At 38.0% G+C, this 26,283-nt stretch overlaps 2 protein-coding genes across 4 annotated transcripts; one reads left to right on the top strand and one right to left on the bottom strand.

The window, feature by feature from the left end:
- Positions 1–16,797: 16,797 nt before the first annotated feature.
- Positions 16,798–18,032, top strand: LOC110922078 (wall-associated receptor kinase-like 15). Its single transcript, XM_022166406.2, has 2 exons — positions 16,798–17,746; positions 17,822–18,032. Exons 1-2 carry the CDS (start codon positions 16,864–16,866, stop codon positions 17,875–17,877), a joined length of 939 nt encoding a protein of 312 aa, XP_022022098.2. The 5' UTR covers positions 16,798–16,863; the 3' UTR covers positions 17,878–18,032.
- Positions 18,033–22,342: 4,310 nt separating this feature from the next.
- LOC110920751 lies at positions 22,343–25,673 on the bottom strand. Of its 3 annotated transcripts, XM_035986823.1 has the most exons (10): positions 25,599–25,673; positions 25,270–25,447; positions 24,745–24,831; positions 23,975–24,346; positions 23,763–23,898; positions 23,517–23,679; positions 23,290–23,418; positions 22,996–23,190; positions 22,799–22,921; positions 22,343–22,691 (listed from the first exon to the last, which is right to left on the bottom strand). In XM_035986823.1, the coding sequence occupies exons 2-10, from the start codon at positions 25,424–25,426 to the stop codon at positions 22,584–22,586; spliced, it is 1,470 nt and encodes a 489-aa protein (XP_035842716.1). In that variant the 5' UTR covers positions 25,427–25,447; positions 25,599–25,673; the 3' UTR covers positions 22,343–22,583. The 3 variants fall into 3 exon arrangements, with proteins under 3 accessions (XP_035842716.1, XP_022020642.1, XP_022020641.1); XM_022164950.2 differs by having other exon boundaries at positions 24,745–24,828; positions 25,270–25,670; XM_022164949.2 differs by having other exon boundaries at positions 25,270–25,669.
- Between the last annotated feature and the right edge of the window lie 610 nt (positions 25,674–26,283).

Here is a 26,283-nt window from a genome sequence, read left to right as displayed (position 1 = left end):
CGATATCATCCCGTTAAACGCCACCAAAAAACTCCCAAACTATAATAAAATTACTTTGAAAAAGTATTATAAAAAAACCCAAAAAAATAAAAAATAAAAAGCAAACTTGAAAATGTAACTAGAAACAAAAAATACAAATCAGTAATACTGAAGATAGGGAAAATTTATTATATTAGAATCTAAAACGCCAAACTTGAAAGATGGGACGTGTTACAGACTTCAGAGATAAAGCTTATAAAAAAAACAATAATTACAAACAGTAACTGAAAAGACGAATACTTTATTATAATAATGCACCGCCTAACTTAGGCGCCAAAAAGACATCCTATAAAATGATACGTCTAAGCAACTTCCATTTGATCAAACAAAAAAAACAAACGCCAATACTACTAAATACCACTCACTGAAAAACGTCAAAAAAAATCAAAGATGGCTAATATGCTTTCTTGGATATTCATAATTGTTCTTCGTGAAGTTTCACTGAATGAATTATTATCAGAAGGGAGTAACTCAGAAAGATTTTGCTGCATGAGATGGACAAAAATTCAAGAAAAAAATACTGATGTCAGTCATATGGCATTTTGTATTTTTTGTTCTTGAAGAAAGTTCGGATGACGAGAAGAGATCAATGACAATGAAGAGTGGGTTGATTATAAAGATGAAGATCAAGACAAATAAAAAGCGAAAAACCCACTCACACGACATAGATCTCTGTCGCCAGACATTCACAAAAAAAAGCCATATCAACAGACGAGCAGGCAAAAAAATCAAACCAATGGTTTTGTTAAGTTTTACATAAAACGCCATATATTTGGTGACAGTTCTAGTACTATTAAAGAAGAGATAGACTGATGACAGTGAAGATTGGGAAGAGAGATCCGATTAGGATTTTTAATTTATTTTCTGCGCTTGTATATTTTTTTCCTGTGGTTGAAATATAATATAACAATAGTAAAACGCCAAGATAACACAAACGCCAAAATGTTTATAAAAAATAATAGAACAATGGGCCGTCTTGTTTAAAACGCCTTGGAAAACGCCATTTAAATAGATAAGGGCATACGATTTGAATAAACGCCAAAATGTTAATACAATGAAACCATTAAACGCCACTAAATATTGAATTTGGTTAACGCTAAAAATCTTAAAAACCAACAATATTGGGAAAAGCAAAATTAGAAAGCAGAAGATGAAAGGACAAAAAAGCCCCTCCGCCCTTTCTAAGCGGCGTGACACGTGTTGGGCCAGGAAGCGTTCTCACCGTTCTCACACTTTTGAGCGTTTTCTCCTGATCCCGTTTCTATATATATATATAGAGAGTAGGGTTCCTGCGGAAAGTGTGTTTTTCCTAGAAAGTCTAGGAAGCAATAAGAGCGCGACATGTGGCATTGAAGGATTTTAACTAAAAGGGCAATTGTGTAATTTGAATATTATTTTAATTATGGATTATTTTGTTAGGATAACTAACTAACCAAAAAATTATGAAAACTAAATATTCCATTTAAATCAAATTGACAGTTTCAATTTAAATCATATAAGACGATGTGTTTCTTGACAATGTGTTTTAACAGCAAGCAGATTTCTTGACGCTGTGTTTTAACAGCAAGCAGATTTTTTGACGCTGTGTTTTAACAGCAAGCAGATTGCTGGAGGATTCTTGACACTGTGTTTTAACAGCAAGCAGATTGCTGGAGGATTCTTGACACTGTGTTTTAACAGCAAGCTGATTTCTTGACATTGTGTTTTAACAGCAAGCAGATTTCCTTGACACTGTGTTTTAACAGCAAGCAGATTTCTTGACGCTGTGTTTTAACAGCAAGCAGATTGCTGGAGGATTCTTGACACTGTGTTTTAACAGCAAGCAGATTGCTGGAGGATTCTTGACACTGTGTTTTAACAGCAAGCATATTTCTTAACATTGTGTTTTAACAGCAAGCAGATTGCTGGACACACTGTCAGTGTCTTCGTCTTCAACACAACCCAGTGTCTTCGTCTTCAACACACTGTCATTATCAACATTAAAATGGTAAAACACATAAACCTTAAAACACACTGCCATCATCAACATATTCAGATGTCATTTTAAAACACAATTACATCTGTAGGTATTGCCATCAAGACATCTCTAGGTAACCCCAATTACATCTAGAGCCCACTCTAAGATGTCAAGCATTGAGGTCCATTGACTAAAAATAAGAACCCGATTCAATCATAGATAAAAAAAAAATTGAAACAAGTATGAAAAACAACCGATAGGGAAACATCACCGGCCGACCAACGATTCCGACTACTGTTTGATCGGCTTATACCTCGAAGGAACCGATATATGACCAATCGGAGAAGAATATTTGCAGGAAATATGGCTGGTTCTTCTTTGGTTGCGGTTAGGGAGAGAGAGAGAGAGAAAGAGGGGAAATCCCATGATTTTAGGGATTGGTTATTGTTATGGCAGTTTCTTGATTGATTTAAAACACTTCCAATTACCAAAATACCCTCACTATATTAAAAGTCTCTAATTATATAACTCAGATATTACGAAAATGCCATCCATTTGATCTAAGCCATTAAAAACACCAATCGGAGGGCCCAGATCGCTTCCTAGACTTTCTAGGAAAAACACACTTTCCGCAGAACTCCTACTCATGTATATATGTATAAAACATAAATAAAAATATTATTTTTCGGGTATACATACGTGTACACCAGTATCTGTTATTAGGTAAAGGGGTCGGGTATATCATCAAATCTCATACTCGGTCTCATACCCGATTATCCGACCTCATACCCGTCCTAAGGGTGGTCGGGTGGTCTTGCGATAGCCACTCGTGATGAGTGACGAGTGATAGCACACTGCCGCAAGTGTGCTATCACTTGTGGATAGGAGGAAACTCGTGATGTACATCGCAAGTGGATAGGAGTGTGTGATGGTGGAATTGTTTGAGGAATATAGCATATCCAGGCGGGGCTCACAATTAAATAAAAAAACAAAATTTTACATATAAATACACTAAATCTTTACCCACTTTATACACTCCAATTCACATCTCAACTCTAAAAATCCTCTACCCTTTTGATATTTTATAGTTTTAGAAAAATACATATCGGGGATATAGAAAAAATGTTTGGAAATTTTTCGCTCGACTCGTTTGGTTCGTCGGAATCTACGGGTTGTGTTTTGGACTTTTTTGAAAAGTTGCTTGGGCTGGCGGAGCTTGAAGATACGCGACACTCGAAGAAAAAATTGTTCGTTGTGATCGGGAAGAGTTATTTTTAAACATTGTGGGAGACACCCAATTTCTTGATTTCGACGAAGAGTAGCTTTTTATTTTAGTATTTTAAGTATCGATACTTATTTTTTTTGTTGGTTGTATCTTTTTTAATTTAATGCATTTTATAAATGTTGGTTTTTATTTGTTTAATTTTAATAACTTATTTGTTTAATTAAAAAAAAATTAAAAAAGTGAGTGATGAGTGATGCCACCCCTTATGTAATAGAGTGAATTGTGATGGATTGTGATTTGGTGAGGTGTCAATTGGTGGTTGAGTGTGGTGTGTGATGGATTTTGATGAGTGATGACCACCTCTTCCACCCTAATGCCCTAATGCTGATTGGACCGCCACAAGACGAATCATGCCCAAGGAAGAGGCATTATCTTCCCCACTAACCACTACACATGGTATAAATATTTTGGGTTTCAGGTTTATCAATCAGGTTGGGTTGAATTGACATTCGTAGATAGGTCATGTAGGCGATATTGTTAATTTAGTATAATAAAAAAACCAAAGAAAATAATTTCCTTATCAAAACTCAATAGGGCTGGCAATTCTGACACGAACACGATAACACGACACGAACTTTCACAAAGTTATCATGTTTCGTGTTTAACCTTAACAGGTTTCGTGTCTAAGACAGGTCGACACGATAAGACCTTTACAGGTTTCGTGTCTAAACCGGTTAAAACCCGTTAACCTGTTAAGACCCGTTAAGTACATGTTAATAACTAAAATTAAAAAAATATTATATGTGGGTGTGGACATGGGGTCCTCAGTCATGGGACCCGGGATAAATTATACACAAACACACGCGGTTCTTTTTCCACAACCCAAATCCTAATTTTTAAATCTCTCTCACAAACACCACCATTCTCAATTCAGTTCACAGCTTCCCCAATTCGATCGTGTTCGTGTGTTAAACAGGTTGTGTTCGTGTCTAAACAGGTCGTGTGCATGTCTTAAACATGTCGTGTTCGTGTCTTAACAGGTCGTGTTCGTGTCTTAAACAAGTCGTATGATACGTTGGTAATTTTTTCGTGTTTTAACAGGTCGTTTCATGTAACCTGTTTATTAACAGGTTCATGTTCGTGTTTCGAAAATATGACACGATAAGATTTCGTGTCGTGTTCGTGTTTACGTGTTTTGGGTTCGTGTCTTATCGTATTCGTTTCTTAACAGATCGGGTTAACCTGTTATGCCAACCATACAACTCAATTTAAATAATGATGACACCTCAGTAATTACTTCACCTAAGCCATTTTTAAATAATGTGTAACATCAAAATCAATGTAACATCAAAATCAAAACAATTAATAAATAAAGCTGTCACATAGCGACTTTAACATTTTCAAGAAGCAGCGTACGAAAAAAGTTACATTTAAGGAGATTTTCATAATCATAAACTTTCATTAGGGTATACGGTGTGGTCGGTAAAGGGGCGCGGCAAAGTCGGTTTGCCGAGCAGCAACACCGCCGCCAACCCCTTTACCGATCGGTGTGGTAAATGGAGCGGCAACCGCTTGCCGACGCGGGGAAGAAGAGAGAGAGTGAGGGAGCAGAAGAGAGAGAGGGAGTGTATGAGAGAGAGGGTGTTGTGGGGTGGGGTCCATGCCATCTCTCAACCAATCACACCTTTTTCCTTTTTTTTAAAAAAAAAAGTTTACCACTTCACCAAGTGTTTAAACCATTGCCAACACTTTTCACCAAAGTTTAAACACTTTTCACTGATTGACGTGGCACACTCTCATTGGTTGATTTTTTAGTTTGCCACTCCAAAGTGTTTAACCACTCCTTACACCCTTAGGGTATACGGGGTGCCTTTGGCAACTCCCTTCGGCAACATGCATGCCGCACGGCATGTCCACCACCAACAACAGTTTGCCAATCGGGGATGATGATGATGATTTGGTTCAATTCGGGGAGAAGTTGCCGAGCGGCAAAGAAGAGGAAGAGGGAGAAGTTGTGTGGCCCATACCCAAATCAACCAATCATCTTTTTTTTTGTTTTTTTTTTAAATGGGTTGTCTAATCTCATTTTAGCCATATACCCCTTACACCCTTATCACAATAGCATCTTATCAAGGAGGGGCAGATCTAGTGTGTGTGGTGGGTTTCAACCGAAACCAATAAACCTTCTTTGTACAATACACATAATAGAAATCTCAACAACATCAAGAATTTTTTGACATCGACCCTTATGAAAGCTTTTTGTAACCAATGACACCAAAAAAAATTAATTTATAATGTTTTTTTACCTTTACAAATTGTACTTGTAAGAAAATAAATAAACAAAATGTTAATCTCATTTAACTTAACAAATATAATCTATTTGATTATTAAACCAATGGGAGAGGATCATAAAAAACTAAATATAAATGAGAAAACTAAAAAACACATCAATTTTTTTACAATTTTTTATTAAAAATCATTATTTTTAATGTATAAAAAACATTTTTTTTCAAAAAAAAAGTATTGCATATGTGCATTGTATGTATATGTTCCACATGCAATTTAGCCTTAAGGTTTAGGTTTTAGGTATAGTTTAGCTTTTAAAGTTTGGTTTTTTGGGTGTTTAGGTTTATGGTTTAATTTTTAGGTGTGTGTGTGTGGGGGGGGGGGGGTGGAGGGTGGGTGGGTTTAAGTTTTTGGGGGTTGGCGATATGGGGGTGGGTTAGGGAGTTTAGGTTTTTTCGTATTAATGCACATGTGTAAGAGTAATTATTTATTTTTTTGAAAAAAGCTTTTTATTCATTAAAACTAGCAAAATTTTGCAGAAAAATTTAAAAAATAATAAAAATTTTGGTTTGTTTTTTAGGTTTTTTTTTTTTTTTTTTGTAGTTTTTTTAGTTTTCTCATTTATACTAGTTTTTTCGATTCATCTCCTTAAACCAATTACCCAATCATAATCTCTCTTTAAGCGCACCCGAATATAAAAAGCCCGTTTCTCATTTACCCAATTGCTTAACTTGATTTTCAATTCGGGGTTTCATATGGATGTAAATTAAGTTTCGTAAGTTATCTTATGCAAGTTTTTTTGTTCTCTCAATCAAATGTATAATCGTGTTGGGTTGTTTCATAATTTGTGGGCGGATTTCTTTAAGCAGTTCGATAATTGCGTAATCTAAATACTCAGGTTTCCTGTCAACCTTCACTTAGCTTTGCTATACTTTAAAAGTTCTTATTGGTATTATTCTCGGGTATGTTGAGTTTCTAGTTGAATAACAAGCTAGATACCATAACCTTAACCTTAAGTGTTGTTTTGTTAGTTTATTACTTAATTGTTAAGTGTTAACTTGTTAGTTGTTAATTTTATGCAATATGAAATAAACGAATGTATAATGTGAAGTTAAGAACCAAATAAACTAGTTAAGGGCCCATATCTTGCTAAAACAGCCCCGGACAGCCACTTTAAGGGCCTGTATCTGGCAGCCCGACGGGTTGACGGTGAAACTGGCAGAGTCCAGACGACAACCTCACGTGGGACTCCTAAAGCGATAAATGAAACGGGCCGGGTTACACCGTTATGGCACGTTTTTTCAGTCTCAAAGACCCGGTACCGTGCACTTTTTTTGCTAAAACAGCTCCGGATAGCCACTTTAAGGGCCCGTATCTAGCGGCACGACAGGCTGAAAGGGAAACTGGCTAGGTCTAGACGACAAGCTCACGTGGGACTCCTAAGGCGATAAATGAAACGGACCGGGTTACACCGTTATGGCCTATTTTTTCAGTCTCAAAGAACCGGTATCGTGCACTATTTTACCTAAAACAGTTTTACACCGTTGTAACCAACTTAACATAAACTTAAAAATAACAACATAGCAACATAACAACTGATGTGGGGTAAAATACACATATTTGTCCCGTGTAAATTGTATAATTTATGTATAGGTTTTATTTGATTTTTTAGTTTTAGTATTATATTATATTATTTTGTATTTTGGTAGGTCCTGGTGCAAATAGAGCGAAAAAAAAGTAATATGGAAATAACCAGTCAATTGGGCAGAGTGAGGCGTCAGTAACCGAAATAAAATTGCCGTATTTTTCTTGAGTGAACAGAGCCCTCTATCTCTATAGAATAAGATGTTGCTCACATATATTATATTTTAATAAAAAAAGGCTACATAATATTATTAAGTTGGACGTGGACGCCACTTTTGGGGGCAAGGGATTTAATATTATTAACAAGACAGGTGGCCATATATATCATGGTTGAAAAGAAAGCTGTTGCCATACATACTATTTAATAATAGTTTGCAGCTAATACTTTTGAAGAGCTAAAAGCGGCATGTTATCTTTATTGGAGAAGACTATTGCGGCAAATAAATATTGTAAGGGAGATCGATCAAGTTGGGCCTTTGACATATTTTATATGTTATTATAAGATCATAATAAATCCTAATTCAACTTGGACATGAGATAATGGGCTGGGGACAAGCATGTGCACGTGAATTATTCAGCCATATACATCCAGATATTCCTTGGAGGACACACATCAGCCGATCATATAGGGTGAGTTCCCGAGTTAAAAATCTCTCCCCTCCCCTCCATGTCTTTCCAAATTGGAAAGACTATTATCAGGCAAAAAAAACCCCATTTTCTCTCCCCTCCCCTCCCCCTGTTAAGTGGATCTCTGGAACACAGCGATAGATATTTCGACCATTATTATCACGGGTGTGTATATTTTACTTCACATCTTGACGCAAATAATTTGAGACGACATCAGGGGAGACGAGTTATAAAAGCTTATTTGCAAGGAACAAGGTTCAAGAATTATTAGGGTTGAAGATCAAGAAGCTTGGAAGTCAAGGAATTATTTGGTTTTGTATTCAGTTTTTTTTTTTTTTTTTTCTAGTTTCTTTATTTTTTATGTCAATGAATTCAGATTTTAAATCTTGTTTGATTGTTTTTAAAACTATGTTTCTTGGCTAATTTTATAAAGTACCAAGACGGATGAATGGTTTGCTAAAGTTTCAATTTTTATAATGGATAATTAATTTTTATGGATTGTTTATGAATTGTAGGCGACTTGTTTAATTGATTAGATGTGTTTGCATGCTTAATATTATTTGAAAATTGTTTATTACTTCGCATGAACCTTGGTGACGGTCTTTATCACATAATAGAGTCGTGCTAGGTTTTAGATTTTTGTGACTGTCGATATCACATAATAAATCTTTAATCTTTAGGGTTGAATTACATAATATACCTTAGAAGTAATATTCGGTAATCAAATAAATTAAGTGTTCGATCTACTAATTCTCAATAGCTGAGAGGTGCGAGATTGTTGTTAGGTCTAAGTCATTAAACCGTAAGGTAGAAGCTTCGTTAGGAGTAAACCTATTGGCTGCTGTCTAACAAGTCTAATCAAAAACCCAAGTTTACCTTAGGTTTAGGTCCTGAGAGGAAGTGAATCTTTTAGGGTACTTTCGTAAACCCCCTAGATGTCTTGAGAGAGAGTCTAACCAACCGGTGTGCGTAACAGCCTCTAGGGTGCCATAAGTGTCTCCTGAGAAGGGTTGAGGGTCTTGTCCAGTCTAGGTAGTGTCTTCCACCATCTGAGTAAAACCCGAGTTAGTTCGTGATTAGTTAATTAATTTAATTTAAATCGTAATTTTAGGATATTTAGAAACCCCCCCCCCCTTTAAACATAAAAACAGTTAGAGTTTGTGTCAGTCTAAGTGTAGATAGAGTTAGTACACGTAATTAGAGAGTCTCGTGGTTTTGATACTCGGACTTACTTAGGCTATACTGCATTGACCGGTACACTTGTCTGTTGTGTGGTCTAGATTAGAGAGTCTTAGTCTTATAAATTTAAAATTTAGGTGTCTAATTTAAGGTTAATTTAGTTTATATTTATTTGACCACTTATAGCACATCAACAACATAAACTTAACGTAAACGAAAAAAAAACATGACAATACAAAATAATAAGTTAAAGTTCATCTTCAGATTTGATTCTTCATAATTCGCCAAACCAACAAGTGTTCAAAGTCCTCATCTTCAGCCTAAGCCCTGCGCCTGCTCCGTCCTCGTTAGACGCGCCGTCTGTGTATAACAACCATGGTTCTTCTACATGCTGTTTCTCAGCCTTTTCCATTGCTTTACATTCTCGATCCTTGTCATCCGGGACTTCTGTCATAAAGTCTGCCAAGACTTGGCCTTTGATTGACGGTCGTGGTCTGAAAACCACATTGTGACCTCCCAGTTCTATCGCCCATTTGGCTAGCCTTCCTGAGATTTCTGGCCTTGCGAGGATGTTGCCAATATTGTAATTTGTTAACACATGGATAACGTGGTTGGCAAAATACCTGCGCAGTCGTCTTGAAGCATGGATCAGCGCGAGGACTAGTTTCTCCATGATAGCATACCGAGTTTCTGGGTCGGTCAAGGTTCGTGACACATAGTAGACTGGTGTTTGGATACCTTGACGATCGACAAGTAAAACTGCTCCAACTGCTCTATCAGAAGCTGACAAATATAGTACCAAAGGTTCTCCTTTGTTTGGTGCGGTTAGTGTTGGCAGCTTGATGAGACAATCTTTCATTTCGCGGAATGCACTCTCTGCTTCCGGAGTCCATTGAAACTGGCTCTTCTTTATACAGTTGCGCAATGTCTTGATGAACGGAAAAGATTTTGCGGCGTGATTAGCTAGGAAACGATTGAGCGCTGCTAATCGTCCTGCTAATTTTTGCATCTCTTTGATGTTTGATGGGGAAGACATTCTTTCGATTGCTTGAACTTTTTCTGGATTTACCTTGAAGCCATCTTTTGTGACAATGAACCCTAAGAACTTTCCTTCCTCCATGCCAAATGAGCATTTTGCTGGATTCAGCTTCATACTTACGCTGCGTAGCGTTTGAAAGTTTTTTGGATGTTCACCAGCATCATGCTTTCTTCCTTGCTTATAATCACCAAATCGTCCATATACACCTCGATGTATTTGCCGATGGCGTCACTGAATGTCTCGTTCATCAATCTCTGATAGGTCACGCCCGCATTCTTTAAGCCGAAAGGCATCTTGGTGTAACAGTACAGCCTTGTTGGTGTGCGGAATGCTCTTTTGTCTTCATCCTGAACAGCCATTTAGACTTGGTGGTACCCCTTGTAACAGTCAAGGAAGCATTTCCACCTGAATGTTGCTAGAGAGTCGATCTTTTCGTCTATGTCTGGTAAGGCGTAACAGTCACGTGGGCATGCCTTGTTTAGATCTTTGTAATCTACGCACATTCTCCAGCTTCCATTTGGTTTCTTTACCATCACTGGGCTTGCCACCCATGTTTGATACCTGACTTCTCTAATGATGCCTGCATTTAACAGCTCCATTACTTGCTCATTCATGGCATCGTGTTTTATGTCGCCCAGGTGGCGTTTGGCATGTACTACTGGCTTCGCTTCTTCCGAGACGTTTAACTGATGTTCTGCTATGTGCCGTGGAACACCCACCATATCTGCTGGTGTCCAGGCAAACACGTCCATATTTTCGTGTAACAACTTCTTGAGCGCCGCGCGCGTTAAATCGGATATTGCAGGTCCCAAGGTGACTGTCTGTTCTGGGTATGCGTTGTTCAGTACCCATTTTTCTGCCTCCGCGCGCGGTGCTTGTTTGCTTGCCTTTGCGGGTCTGACCTCATCTGTTGCTAAGACTTCTTTGCTTGCGTATATTAATGCTATGCATGTTTCTGTTGGGAATCCAACAGTTGAGTGTGGTGCAGAGCATATCATACTGAAGTCTCCTTGAGATTCTCTTCCTAAGAGGATGTCATGTCTTGAATGTGCTGGTAACACCATGAATGTGACCTCTTCCGTTCTCTAATTTCTTCCTCTGAGAGTAACACCGGGAATGATATCTGTCCCAGGGGAAAGACGGCTTCGTTGCAGAAACCAGTGAGTGGGTAATCGACTGGTTCCAAGCGCGCCTTGTCCTCCTGATCAAATTGGTTAAAGCATTGTTCATATATGATGTCCGCGGTGCTTCCCGGATCGATGAAAATGTAGTCTGTTTGGTAGTGACCAATTACTCCTGAGATGACTATTGGTCGCTTTTCCCTTGGGCCCCCTCTAACAACGGGGAAAATAACTTGCCACTCGCGCCACGAGTCGTCTTGTGTGCGCTTGTTGTAGTTTTTCTTTGCCCTTCTTGGACCTTCCTGAACCATGTGGGTTTCTAACTTCCTGAGTTTTTTGTTATCTGGCCCTTCTTCTCGTGTTTGAATTTGGCGATAATCGCGTTTCCCGCCCTTTACCAAATGAGTGAGCTTTCCATCTCTCAGGGCCCTTTCAATTTCTTGCTTTAGACTGAAACAATCATCGGTTAGGTGACCCGTGTCTTTGTGGAATTCACAGAAGAGATTGGGATCCTGACCCCTTTTGTTGCGCATCTGCAGGGGTGGTTTGAACTGGTGATTTTCGGTAGCCAAGACTTCAGAAGGGGTTTTTGTCAGTGGTGTCCACTGTTTCTCCCTATTTTCTCTTTTTACTTCTTTTCGGTGGGCTATCTGATTGATTGTGTGTCACGCGTTTTCTCTCGGTGGGCTTCTTTCTCTGTGACTGGAAATCTTCCATGGCTGGCCTCTGCCCTTTCTGCCGTGTCGGTCATTAGAGTTATGCGCGCGTTGACGGTGGTCGTCACTGGTCAACTGTTTATCTGTTTGGGCTATTGTTTTGGCTGCCTAAATGAAGGTTTCCCAGTCTTTGGGTCCTCCGTCTCTTCCTTTCACGCGCTTGATTAGATCATCACACTTGACTGCCCTCATGAAGTGCGCGCGCATCATCTTTTTGCCTACGTCTCCGATCTCCAGACATTCCTTGTTATATCTTGTGATAAAATCTTCCACGCTTTCGTGGTCTCGACGCCATATATTCAGACAATCAGTCGGGTCTCTGGTGTGTCTTCGCTGTTGGGAGAAGTGTGCGAGGAACTTCTCTCGAAAGTCGACCCATGATTTGATTTTTCCTGCTGGTAAGCTGTCGAACCAGACGCGCGCTGCGCCCACAAATGTTTGCGCGAAAAGATGGCACCAAGTTGGTAGATTCCACCCGCCTGTTGCTCCTGCGCCTTTAAAAACTTGGAGGTGGTCATCTGGGTCTGTCAGGCCATTATATTTGCCCACGTTGTGCGGCAACTTTGTCTTGTCTATAGCAGCTGTGGCGATTTCCCTGATGAATTGTGAATCTTTAGCCATGTCATCTGGACGATAGCTCAAGGTATAATCATGTTCTGCCTTTGGGTTGTACCCTGTGCGCTTAGCTGGTTTGTACGACGCGTGGTCTGGGTGTAGTCTGCTGAACATTGTGCTTTCTTTGTATGTTGGGTCTTCCTCTTCGTCTTCCCACTCATTGTTCATATTGCGCGCGCCCAGGCGGCTTTGAATCGGCCTTCGTTGTAAGTTGGAGTGTTGCACATAATTGCTTTCTGTTTCGCCGTAGGTGTCGCGCGTGTCGTGCGCGCTGGGCTTTCTGATGTTTGGTGCAGGTCCTTTTCTGGGCGTAAGGTCCACGCATTGACCTGTTGAGTCGTTTGTGTGCTCAGAGATCGTTGCAGTGGGGTAGCGAATGCCGACTGGTTAGTTTGTGCTTGGAGCAGGGCTTGTTGCGCGCTCAGTTGTGTATAAACAAGGTTTATAAATGCCATCTGCTCGGCGTACCAGGAAGCCAGAGTTTTTCCTTCGGGTAGCCCTAAAAGTGCAGAGAAATTTAGCTGTGCTTGTTCCGATGGAGCTGAGGGGCCAGCTCCATGGCTTGATGTCTGCACCGGTGGAGCTGTTTGTTGAACCAACCCGGATGGAGGTATTTGTTGGACTACCCCTGGTGGAGGTTGGAAAGTGGCTCCGTTTGTGGTCTGAGTGATTATCCTAGTGGGGGTTTGGAAAATGGGTCCAGTTGTGGTTTGGCTAGCGACCCTGGACGCACTTCCAAAAATGCTAGGAAAATCATTGTTTATTTGCCCTTCCTGGATGATTTCGTTCCTTTGACCCCTTTGGACGTGTGTTGTGTCCGAAACGAGTTCAAAGGAAGAAACTTCTCCATCTACATGGTGTGAAGGGTTTTGTGCAGCCATTTTTACGAGTGTTTCTTGAAAAGAAAAGAGAGGATATTGGTTTTGCAAAAAAGCGGATGGCGCCAATGATGAAACACAGGTTAACACCAAGGTTAATCTGTGGGGTTCATTCTTCTGTGGGTTCAATCTCCTTCCTTACTCGTGATAATAGCTTGGATCCTGCAAAACAGTAGCACCGTTAGTCTCGTTAAGAGGGGGAGATGGGGGTTTTCCCTCTTAACCAGGCTCCGGCGTGAGAATAAGTACTGTTCTGAGAGAATAAAACAGTGTGTGTATAGAGTGAGTGAAGAGAGTAAAGATCTTGAACCTGAATGATGAAGGGTCCTATTTATAGCCGGAGGGTGAAGAAGGGAGGAGCAGCTGTGCCAGCTGTGGACGCGCGCCAGCTGTCCGACCAAGGGGAATATCCTCTTGGTCTGCTCTGCCATAGCCGGTGTAGTGATACACGTGGCGCGTATACATTCGTCAATGCTGGAAACCTTGTACTGGTGTTGTCAGTTCTGCTCCCTGATTTGTCGCAGGCCTATGTGGCATTCTGCGACTGGTGACATGTGCTGTGCTATCCTTTTTGTCGGATAGAGCATCTTTGGTGCCACCTGCAAATCTTCCAGAAGTTTCTAGAAGCTTCTGGATTGCTTTGCTGATGTAGGCGCCATGTATGCTCAAAAAGTGGTGTGGTCCCTGCCATGTAGGTAGGGAATTGGGACCATACCTCTTCAGTATTTGTTAGCGTACTCAAGGTAGGCATCTGTAAGGAGATCATCTTCAGAAAGGTCATTATTGGGATTTCCAACATTGTTAAAAATCGAAGAAAACGATGAACATCTATAGCAGAGTAAACAACCGCATATCTTCACTTGATCCACGTCACGATTCGTCTCAAGAACATGGAGACAAAACTAAACGAATACCCGGTTCTAAAATGTGTTGTTCAAGCTAGGATACGAACCAACTAAGTGAGTTCACGAGGGGGTTTGGATATGGGGAGGTAGCAATCTTTGTTACATGTGTTAACCGGTTTTGAAAAGTTAGTTTGTTAAGCCAAGCTCAATATTAGTTACTTAACCGAACTAAACTAGTTATGTAGTTATGTTTGGCTCCATAAATAGGTGATTTGTAGTTCATTTTGTGAGTTGAGAAAAGAAATACGTAAATGATAAAATATACAATTCCCACATTTCTTTTGTTTTTTTTTTTTTCTCATTTAAAACAACAAAAGAAGTTTCCTTAAACATGAATCAAACCGGTTCCATACCATGTGTAATACATAAAACAAAACGTAGTTTCTTTAAATTTCAATGTCAAGTTATAATTTGGATGATAGTTACTTATCATTTTTTTCTTGTAGTCCTTTCTCTAAAATGATCAAAGTTTAGTTGTTATACCTTTGACGTCAGTTGGACCTACACGGCTACACAATCGCTAAGTTGCTAGCCCATTTTTACCTTTGGGCTACATATATCTAACCACTGAGTTGGACCTACAGGCTACACAGCTACTTTTTGGGCTTGGGTAATGTCCATAATAATCTTGAACATTGTGGTTATTTACGAATAAGATATGAATCTTTTGCTTCTCTTTTGGATATGGTTGCATAATGATTGTGAATATAATGAGGTGGAGCCCTAAATTTGTGTTTCTTTTGCTTGTTATGATGTGGGTGGAGTTGGTATGTGTTGGTGGCTTCATATGTGCCTCTCATTACAAAATAACCCCAATTATATGCACAAAATCTTGAACAATTCATCATGACCGCAGCTAAAAAAGCCAATTTATCATATAAATATTATAGTCTTTCATGGGTTCAAAATAAAAACTGAGATCATAGTTATATCTTATATTAAAAACAAACAAATAAAATAATTTGTTAGATTCCCTTTAGTGGATTATATTCTCCAAGCTATAATCTTATCTAAAGCAATGTAAAAGGAAAAATATTGGAGAATCGTATTCTTCCTCCATCTCCATTTTTTTCACTTTGTACAATCCACAATCCATCATGTACAAATTTTGCTACATAAGCTATAATATTAGTAATTATAAGTAGAGTACTCCAAGAACCTCATAAGAGTGATGTAGACAGTTATGTAACGTCTTATGTATTACCGTTTCTATAGTTTTTACGTTGTTGGTTTTGCTAAACATCCCAAATAAGAGTAATATAATTACTTGAGTGAGATCATAAACTTGAAGAACTCCATCTTGTGTTCCAGATTCTTACACAACTATTGTTGTTAGTAGGTTTTATTTAAGGTTTTCATTAGAATCAAAGTATTTATCAACATAACGAATCGGGCATAATTTATTTTAGACTATGAGAGGATGATGGCCTTTAATAAATGTAGAACAAAAGCATCAAATTCTTTACCCAGAAAAGCACCACAAACCTACAAAATAAATCCCAAGACCCCATCCATGAAAACATACAATCAAATATAGAAATTCTAATATATTAATAACATCTAAGTTATATAGAAATGTTGAATAAAGAACAAATTTGAAGTAAATAAACGTGATAATAGATTACACACAGTCTATATTTCTCTCCCTTGCTATCCGCACCAAGCATAAGGGTGTAAGGGGCACTCCCCTAAGAGAGGAGTCCCCTCTCTTACGCATAACCAATCCTCGTGTGCCACATCAACTCCCCTTTTAAACTCCCCTAACACCCTAAATTGATGGCGGCACTCCCCTCTTAGGTGACTTGGTTTTTATTAAAAAAAAAAAAAAATTTTTTTCATTGGACGCCCCCTCCCTCTCTCCTCCCTCTCTCTTCGGTGACTTCCCACCGATGTTGGTCCCCGATCTTGGTCCCCGAATGAATGGCGGCACCACCCCTAAGAGGTGGAGGAGGTCCCCGCAAGGGGTCACCGAGAACGCCCCCTGCACCCTAAGTGTTTGTTATGATTTTGTATCCGCCTACCTGTCATTAGTCAGTAATCGTCTTTGTTTCCGTTTTTTTGAAAAACTTGGTTCTCGACCTAAAAATGATTTTGTATTTTACGTGCCTATAAATACATGCATATATACTTTTGAGCGAGAGATCAAATAAGAACCTGTAAATCTAAGAATGGTAAGCAAAAATCAAGACAATTTATCAAGTTAAATTAACAGCTAAATGAAAAAGAATTATCACATGTACTAAATGACATTCTTTAATGGTTAGAAAAGGGTAAAAAGGGGAAAAATAACTTTTATCTAGTTTTTTTATATAAATAACTTCTATACATTTTATTATTTCTTTTTTAAACTATGACGTAAAATCTTTTATTTTCTATAAATAATTTGAGTATAGTATTGTACTATACAACGAACATAGTCATGATCATATAACGTTGTGTCAACCAGTTTTTTTATATTTTCTTGGAAGTATAGATATAAAGCTTCTTAGTTGGAACTCATAACATCTCATAAATTTCACAATTTTATATTAACCAGGCCATGCACCTATGTATGTATATATATAGCACCTCATTAACCCAAAACATTCCCTCCCCGTCTCAATCGATAGAATATAGGTGCTTGTGGTGCATTATGTGCACTAAAATGTCACTCACCACCAACATTCCACCCTCTTTAACAACAAAACTTACCATAATTTCTATTTTGGTATTCCTTTCCTCCTCCTTCACCTCCTCCTCCCAAACGTGCAAAAGCACGTGCGGCCCGATACCGGTGAAATACCCTTTTGGCACCGGATCGGGCTGCGGTGACCCTCGGTTCCAAAACCGAGTAACATGCACTAACCAACATCTCACCTTCATCACACACACCGGGTGCTACCCGATCACCGACATTGACTACTCTAACCAAATCATCTACATAACTGACCCCTCGATGTCGACGTGCGCTTGCACCCAACCGAGCAAAGGCTTTAGTCTCGACTGGGACGCGCCATTTAGCTTCCATGACAATACCGTTTTCGCCCTACTCAATTGCGACGTCTCGTCGTCCCCAATATTTAAATCCGATAGAAATAACAACTCGGTTTCTCCGGTTTGTGATACTGGAAGTGGGAGTCGGGTTTGTGAACATCTAAACTCGTGTCAAGCGGTTAGTAGACTCGGTGTCTCTGTGTCCACTTGTTGTGTCTACACTCCTGTGGACCTCGGGCCGTCCTTCGAGATGGACTTGCAAAAGTTGAACTGCGGTTCGTACTCGGGTTTGTATGGGTTCGATGAACATCTGGATGATCCCGAAGGTTGGAAATATGGCGTCGCGATAAAGTATAAATTTAATTTTAACAATGAATATCCACCAATGTGTGATGATTGTGAGAAAAGTAATGGAGTTTGTGGGTATGGAGGACCGTATAATGCATTTGTATGTAATTGCCGTAGTGGTATTAATACCACACGGGACTGTTCATTTGAAGCCACGTGGAACGGTTCTTCCAGATTTCTTCCTATTAGCGACGGTATGTATTATGTCACCATAGTCCATATCTCTTTTGTGACGGGTGTACGTTTTAACGTGTTATGTATATGTGCAGTGGGTTTGTGGATGTACGCGTTGGCGGCGTGGCTAGTGACATGGATGATGGCATAGATTGCGAGTGCGAATCGATATTGGGAAGTCATGACTAGGTTAACTGATTGTACTTTTAGTGACTGCTTTCGTATGTTTTTTCATAGTAGCTGTTGCTTAATTCATGTGAAGGTTTTTTATGATGACAATGTGACGCTTTGCTTAGCTTGAAAATATTGCAACTATGTGACTACAAGAGTTCAAAACTAATAACATAAAAATATAATTAAAAAGTTGTGAATTGTGATCATCCAAAACGGAATAGAATATGGTTCTATTCCTACTGTACAAAAGACAGAGTTCGGCCCACTTTTTTTAGAGCCTTTTACCGAATTACTCACTTCTTTTTCCAACACCTTATATTGAATTGTGTTTAAAATCTCTACCCTCCTTTAGGGCATGCGGTGTGGCATGCGGCAAACCCACTTTACCGAAGTGGTAAAGTGTGGCAAACCAATGCCTACACCCATTTGCCGAAGAAGATGATGCCGATCGGTGAGGGTATACCGAATCGGTGAGGGGAGGAAGGAAAGAGAGAGGGGGTGTGTGGGTGGGGTCCATTCCATCTCTCAACCAATCACACGTTTTCCTTTTTTTTTAAAGTTTACCACTTTATCAAATGTCTAAACCATTGCCAACACTTTTCACCAAAGTTTAAACACTTTTGCCTGATTGACATGGCGAGCTCTGATTGGTCGGTTTTTTAGTTTACCACTCCAAAGTGTTTAACCACTCCTTACACCCTTAATCACTTCACTTTATGACGAAGTTGTAACTATAAAATTAACTTTAATAAAATACTCACAAATGAGCAAAATATATTAACATTGCGTCGTGATGACCCCGCTAGAAAAACTATCGAGAAAAATGCCCGGATAGTCCCTGTGGTTTCCTCAGATTTCACCTATAGTCTACGTTTTTAAAATTACAGTTACAGTCCCCAAATTTTGCAAATTCGTTCTTAGATAGTCCCTGAAGTGGATGGATGTTAGTTTTTGATGTTAAGTGGTTGTGAATGACTAAAATGCCCTTATAAAATAATTACTAGTTATTTTATTTTAATAGTTATTTTTATTTTGATAGTTATTTTTTATTTTAATATATTAATTATTTCATTTTATTGATTTAATAGTTATTTTTTATGATAAGGGCATTTTAGTCATTTCACACTCATTTAACAACAAAAACTAACCTCCATTCGCTTCAGGAACTATTCGAGAATGAATTTGCAAAACTTGGGAAGTATAGCTGTAATTTAAAAAATGTTAGAACTATAGGTCTATAGTTGAAATATGAGCAAACCACAGGGACTATTCGGGCATTTTTCTGAAAACTATATTACAAAATAAGAAGAGTAAACTGCCATTTTGGTCCCTGTGGTTTGGGCACTTTTGCCATTTTAGTCCAAATCTCAAACTTTTTACATCTGAGTCCCTGGTTTGCATTTTGTTGCCATTTTAGTCCAAAATCCAAAAACCCTCTATTTTGACTGTTGAAAACTGATTATTTTGTCCTTTAGTGCATGGGCATTTTGGTCCATGTTAATTTATTATAACATTTCAATAATTAATAACATCATCTTCAAGAACATCATCAAACATCATCATCAAAACCCAGAAAATCCAGAAAATCAAGAACATCATCTTCAAGAAAATCAAGAACCCAGAAAATCAAGAACATCATCTTCAAGAACATCATCAAAACCCAGACATCGTTCATCTTCAAACATCATCACCAAAACCCAGAAAATAGACAAAAAACAACAAACGATTTCTGAACAAAAACAAATAGACGAAAAACACAAGATGAATTACCATTCTCCTTCACATTAATCTCTCCAGAGCTCACATCCGATTTCTGAACAAAATCCGATTCGATTTCTGAACAAAATCAACAAACCAACTAGTTCAGTACAAATCTCACTTCGTTTAACTAGAATGAAAGCAGCTGAGAGTAAATTGATCATTAGAACTACTTACATCCATTGTATTTGTGAAGAATTCGAAGATGAACATCATCAAAACCCAGAGATCATTCATCTTCAAGAACATCTAAAACCCAGAAATCAAGAACACCGCAACCACCACACGCCTCCACCATTACCATCACCCCCAACCACCATCCCGCACCAACAACCCCGCACCACCACCACACCAGCAGATCTGAACCACCATCTCTCACGGCGCACCACCACGCCAACATATCTGAAACAAGCACCATCCCCCCACCGCCATTCTGCACTAGAAAGAGAGAGAGAGAGAGAAACAGGAGAGAGAGAGAGAGAGAGAGAGAGAGAGAGAGAGAGACGAACGAGAGAGAAACATGAGAGAGAGAGAGAAACGCAGAGATGACGATGGTGGATCTGAGTTTCGGTAGGGCTTCGATGACGATGACGATGGTGGCGGTGGTGGTGGTGCTATAGAGAGAGAGAAGAACGAGAGAGGGAGGAGATGGCGGTGGTGGTGGTGCTATAGAGAGAGAGAGAGAGAGAGAGCTGATTTTGGGGATGATGATGATTTTTTGGGTTTTATTGTTAAAAAAAAAGAGTAAACTGCCCCTACAACAAATTAAATTTAAAAAATGACCAAAATGCCCCTACACTAAAGGACAAAATAATCAGTTTTCAACAGTCAAAATAGAGGGCTTTTGGATTTTGGATTAAAATGGCAACAAAATGCAAACCACATGGACCCAGATGTAAAAAGTTTAAGATTTTGACTAAAATGGCAAAAGTGCCCAAACCACAGGGACCAAAATGACAGTTTACTCAAATAAGAAATAGAAAGTTAATTGACAACGGTATAAAATTAAACATAAAAATAATATCGTTGCCTAATAAAAATATTACGAAGTTTTGATTTAAACAAAACTATTTATATCATAACTTCATACTTTGTTTTTAAACGTAGAAATATGCACGACGCAATGATAATTATAACATAGGTCTATTAAATACGTGTAAATTAATCATAAATATTATAAAGCTAGTGGGATTCCGTACGATACCGGTACTTGGCATAGCAATCGACACGTATATTATATCAATTGAAAACAATAAAAACAAATATTACTTAGAAGTTAAATTAAGATAAACTAAAGATATATAATTAATTAACATACTAACTTTGGGATTATAATTCTTTTTTGCTTAAATTTTGTTAAAAAATAAAATAAAAACGGATAATAAACTGAAAACAAAACAAAAGAAAAAACAAACAAATAACAAAACCATAAAAATAGAAAGCGGGAGCCGGGGTTCTTGGGCAAGGGCTGAAGCATACGACCACTGGATACCTAATCAGTCTGTTTAGAAGTTGGTCTTTTTTACTTTTTTTTTCAAAGTTTTTGTATATAAACACATGAAGTTGTTCTAATGAAAAAAACTAATTTCCAAAAAATATAAATTATATTTTTGTTATTTTTTTTATTAAGAAGGGATTTTGTTGTAAACGGCCGTTCAATGAGAATACGATAATAATGCAAGCAGGTGGTTGACAAAATGACAACGATATGCCAACAAAGTGAGTTTGTGAGGGGGTTTGGAGTAGCGGCAGGAAATATTTTTATTGAAGTTGAGCTACGTTAGTTGTTTTGTTGTTAACTAATTGTTATATATTATTGAGTTGTTTTGTTGTTAACTAATTGTTATATCTTATTGTAATCGGTATTAAAGTAATGGAACCATTAAAATATATTGCTTGTTATAAATAACAAAACATTTATATAATAATTATATTGTTTCTTTATCAAAAATACGTTATAGAAGATTATATATATATATAGTGGTTAGCATCACTACTCACTAGATCTAATAAATAAAAAATATAGGAAATATACAGGGTGTAGAATGTAGAGTTAAAACACTTAAAACATACAACCTCTTAGTGACATATACAAATAACCGAGTAGACCAGTGATATAATTTGTTTTATACTGGGCTAGCAAACTTTCATTGTGTAAAACAGTTTTGAAAAGTTCGTTGCACAAAGTGACCTAGTTTGTTACGCCAAAGTCAATAATAGTTACATAACTTAATTAAATGAGTTAGGTAGTTATGTTTTGACTCTAAAATACTTGTAATTCATTTGAGTTGGGGAAAAAATGTTCTCAGACGCTAATCAAACCATGTCCAATAGTCACAGTAAAAGTGTCAAGAAAAAAAGACCCGCCTAACCGGTTACCCAACAGGCCAAACGGGTCACTGAAAATCACACAACAATTAAAGAGTTTAATCGGCCCACTCGCAGCAACCATTTACTGGATCAGTTTGATTTGATTCAAGAAGGTAATCAGATCATATTTCAACGAAACCCGATTAAACACTCCTACAAATGCAAACCCAATTCGACAGTTGTGTGTGCACTGCAGTAGCAAATCAAAACATATTGGGTAATGATAAATGGGCCCAGCTAAACTTACTCTGTATGCATAATAACCATCTAAAAGAATCTGCACACAGTTACTAGTCACTCGAAGAGCTGGAAAATTCAGTTGAACCGTGCACGCATGCATTAAGATCGTTAACAGCTTTGGGATCACTAACATGGTTAAACTTGACCTATGTTCTAACTTCTAAGCAGTTTTATCCTACGAGCTGTGCACACGAATGTTTAGAAGCAACATATCCCAAAAGAAGATAACAGGATGAAAAAAAAAAAGAAATAAAATCATTTTTAGATGTTAATCATCAGATATCTAGTTGGAACCTTACATTATCGACAAACTTATCAAACCGACTCTTGATTTACCGCCAACATGTGATATCTCATGCGATCAATACCATTTAACCTTACACAACACAAGATCTGCTCTGGCAATTCCTCCGCTTTGTTACCCTGATTCACAGTAAAAAAAAAAAAGTCCCCGGTTTTATACATTGAACTGTAGAAACATGAAAAAAAACAGGAAAACGCGTGATCATGGTCCATGGACAATAACTTGCCTGAATTGTGAGGCCGACATCCAAAATGCAGTTCTTTAGTCGATCTTGGAATGCTTCAAACCCTTTCCTGGAGATGTAACTAAATCTATGCATATCCAAATCAATCTCAAAGTAATTCTCTCCCTGTAAAACAGCATTTATGCGGTTTAATAAATATTTTTAAAATTTACTTTGAAAAATAACAAGCACAAACTCACTTGGTAGAATTCATGCTGTGGACGTGAAAGCACGGGCTTTTCATTATAAGCATGCATAAGTTTCCTCTCGGGTGCATTCAACTGAAGGTCCTCAACGTTTACAACCCGACCCAATATTTTCAACCTTTCGCGAAATGGTACTAGTGTATCAACAGGGAAACCTTTGACTTTTTCAATTTCGTCATCCAAAATCCTCTGTTCACACCAAAAAAAAAAAAAAAAAAAAAAAAAAAAAAAAAACCAATATCGAATAAGTACACATTATACATATGAAGATAGATAGTTGATTCGTACCCTCATGTTATCTTGAAACTGGCTTGAAAGCTCCTTTGAGTAACCATCGGAAAGTCTGAAGTACAAAACGATATTCATTCCTTCACCGTCTATTTCTCCTTGGAAGAACGCAGCAGGATACAACGGGACCTTTAAAACGACCATTGATAAAGTTTCATGAGATTAAACGTACAAGATTTAATAAAGAAAATGCACAAAAAAATGTCATTTTTTTAAGTTAAAAATACCTGTACATTTACAACAAGAATAGAAGGTAGTTCTCCGGAAGAACTAACGGCAGGGAGCTCAACAAACCGAGCAATGTGATCAATTTTCCTTTGAGATAAGAACACGTCAACGCCAAACGGATAATACGCTGCATAATTAGGAGCATGTTCCTTCTTTTTATCCCTGTAAACATTCAATATCGCGACCATAAAGCTACAAGCAAACACCGACTACACGTGTATACAACCACATTAACATGTCATTACCTCAAATAATTCTCCGCGCGTACCCTGAAAGTCTTCGGTTCAATATGTGACCAAGAATCAAGCACTGTCTTATCCACCGGGCAGAACGGGACTTGCGAACCGGCTATCGGTCTTTGCAGCTGCATCTTCGAAGAAACTAGAAAAAAGTTCAAATTTAGTCGATTTTCTATAGCCATAAATCGTATGTACATGCTAGTTTATTAGTTACTCACAGATATTGGCATTAGGATGCCCATCTTTCCACTTAAATGAAAGTTTATGTACAGGCTTCTTGCGTGCACTCGATGGGCTAGAACTTAAAGATGTTCGTTTCTCCACCGAAGGAACCGTGGCCGCGAGACAAGGCAGACAATTGCTGGGAATAACTCCGCAGTCTAACAAACCATCTTCTCTTCCGGTACTCTCGTCTACAGAAGAAGATATCTCATCAAGGTATACGGGCCGGATTTCGTTAGGGCCTCTGGGGTTCGTTTCTTCTGGAAGGGCCGTACTTCTACGACTCTCTCCGTCTCCATGAGTGACATCCCTGAGAGAAGCAATGCTTGCCCTTGAAGCACCTTCTGAGCCGTTTAAAGACACTACATCTGCATGTACATTGGTTCTTAATTATACATAAGATAATTACAATACAAGAATATAAAAGTTAAGAATAACTACATGATCTACATCACAAAAATACAAAGAAATATATTACGCTATGAATTATCTCTACATTTTACACTAATAAATTATTTATTGTTAACAGTTACCGTTTTTTTCGCTTTATAGTGTTAATTTTACCAAACGTTTCTGAATTTTTTTTGAAAGCAGCTTCTTTATCTCCTAAGATAAATGTAAGTGCAGTAAGCCTTGCCTACATCGCACCACCAGACCCTACCAATGGCTTTGCTATGAGCGATATTTTACGGGGTACGGTTATTGGTCGGATACAATTAAAAACTATTTTATCTACACTTTATTAAAAAAGAATAACATAACATACCATCAAGAACACTTTGGAAATCTTCTTCACTACAGTCAGATTCAAGAACTGCTGCAGAATCATACCAAGACTCATCAGTGCTCCCTGCTATTACATTCAGAAGTGTCAAAATGTTAAGATAATAAAAATGTAGTCCATTCTAGAAGCGGATAGATACATAGAGTGTCTCTATAATTAGTAACAAATTGAATATTCAAGAACTCCACCGCTGGAAAGTTTTGCCCAAAAAGAATACGGAACTAAAAAACCAAAAAAAAAAAAAAAAAACTAATATTATAAAAATTCCAACACATAATTTACACATTCACACAAATGTTTCTTCATCTTAAAATTCATTACATGATTATAAACACATAATCATTTCTCCAGATATAACTTAACACACCAATTAGTTAAGTACAACATTTAAACATAATTAAAAAAAAAAACTAGATCTAAACCCTCAATTAATACAACAGTCTGCAATTTCCATACATACATATGTAGAGAGAGAAAGAAGAAAAAGAAGAGAGAGAAAGTATAAACCGCGAAAAGTAGGATTAGCGATGGACCGATCGGAGGGGTTAGACTTCAATTGATCGGAAAAACGAGTGGAAACACGACGACTGAAGCCTTTCTTCCGTCGCCGGAACTTTCTTTTCGACGAGACGCAACTCTCCGGCGTGGACAAGCAAGCCCCCATCGTATGTATCCACACAACAAACTATTCAACACACATTTAAAACAAACGTGTCAGCAAAGATATATATAACAACCGCTTCAAGTCTTCCTTCTATCTAAAATCAAACACACGCTCTCTTTATCTATCTATCTATACATACATATGTATGTATATATTAATAGAATATACATACAGGGTATATGTATAACGGGGTGTGTTGGTGAGATATTTGGTGAGAGGAGAAGTGAAGAAAGTCAAATAAGAAGGCGAAAATGAAGAAGAGAAGAGTAGAGGAGACGTATTGTTTTCACAACCCCAGAAGCGTAGGTGTAGGTGGGGCCTACAGAGGGTGTACAATAAGCACGGCCACCTGGACAACTGAATTAATTTCCTGGGAAATGTAAACGTGTGTCTCCTGTCTTTCTTGTACAATTAACTCTTCCCTTCACCTATTCCCAATATTTTTTCATTTTTATTTATTCTTTATAATCATTTTTCTTTACCCACTTGTAAATACATATATTTGGTACGTTTTTGTTTTACTGTTCGTTTTAGAATGGTGAGAGCATTCGTTTATGTGAGTTTCACTTTCATGTGATCTATATTGAATAAAGTGATTCTTAGGCTATAGGGTGTGGTCATGATCCTTATGATCATCATGACCCTCCATGTTAGTGTCATGTAACCCAGCTTTAATTCATCATTCAAAACCACTATCCTAAGGGTGTGGTCATGACCAAAACCACTAGCCCCTTATTTATTTTAATTTAACTTTGTCTAAAGAAAAAGGAAATGATTTGTTGAAAAAAGGAAAGGAGGACCATGGTTGTCATGGTTTAATCTATTCAAACCATGGTGAATCAATCAAGGGGATGATG

The sequence above is a fragment of the Helianthus annuus genome, chromosome 17, assembly GCF_002127325.2.
Source record: "Helianthus annuus cultivar XRQ/B chromosome 17, HanXRQr2.0-SUNRISE, whole genome shotgun sequence".
Lineage (NCBI taxonomy): Eukaryota > Viridiplantae > Streptophyta > Magnoliopsida > Asterales > Asteraceae > Helianthus > Helianthus annuus.
The sequence above is the reverse complement of the archived record's forward strand: the minus strand, read 5'-3'. Positions and strand labels throughout refer to the sequence as shown.

Excerpts from the sequence above, each read along its gene's own strand:
- LOC110922078 (XM_022166406.2), top strand. The coding sequence starts at position 16,864 with ATGTGCACTAAAATGTCACTCACCACCAACATTCCACCCTCTTTAACA. Across the intron at positions 17,747-17,821 it reads ATTTCTTCCTATTAGCGACG|TGGGTTTGTGGATGTACGCG; the intron begins GTATGTATTATG and ends GTATATGTGCAG.
- LOC110920751 (XM_035986823.1), bottom strand. The coding sequence starts at position 25,426 with ATGGGGGCTTGCTTGTCCACGCCGGAGAGTTGCGTCTCGTCGAAAAGA. Across the intron at positions 24,832-25,269 it reads CGCTAATCCTACTTTTCGCG|CAGGGAGCACTGATGAGTCT; the intron begins GTTTATACTTTC and ends TGAATGTAATAG. Across the intron at positions 23,419-23,516 it reads TTCTTGTTGTAAATGTACAG|GTCCCGTTGTATCCTGCTGC; the intron begins GTATTTTTAACT and ends GTCGTTTTAAAG.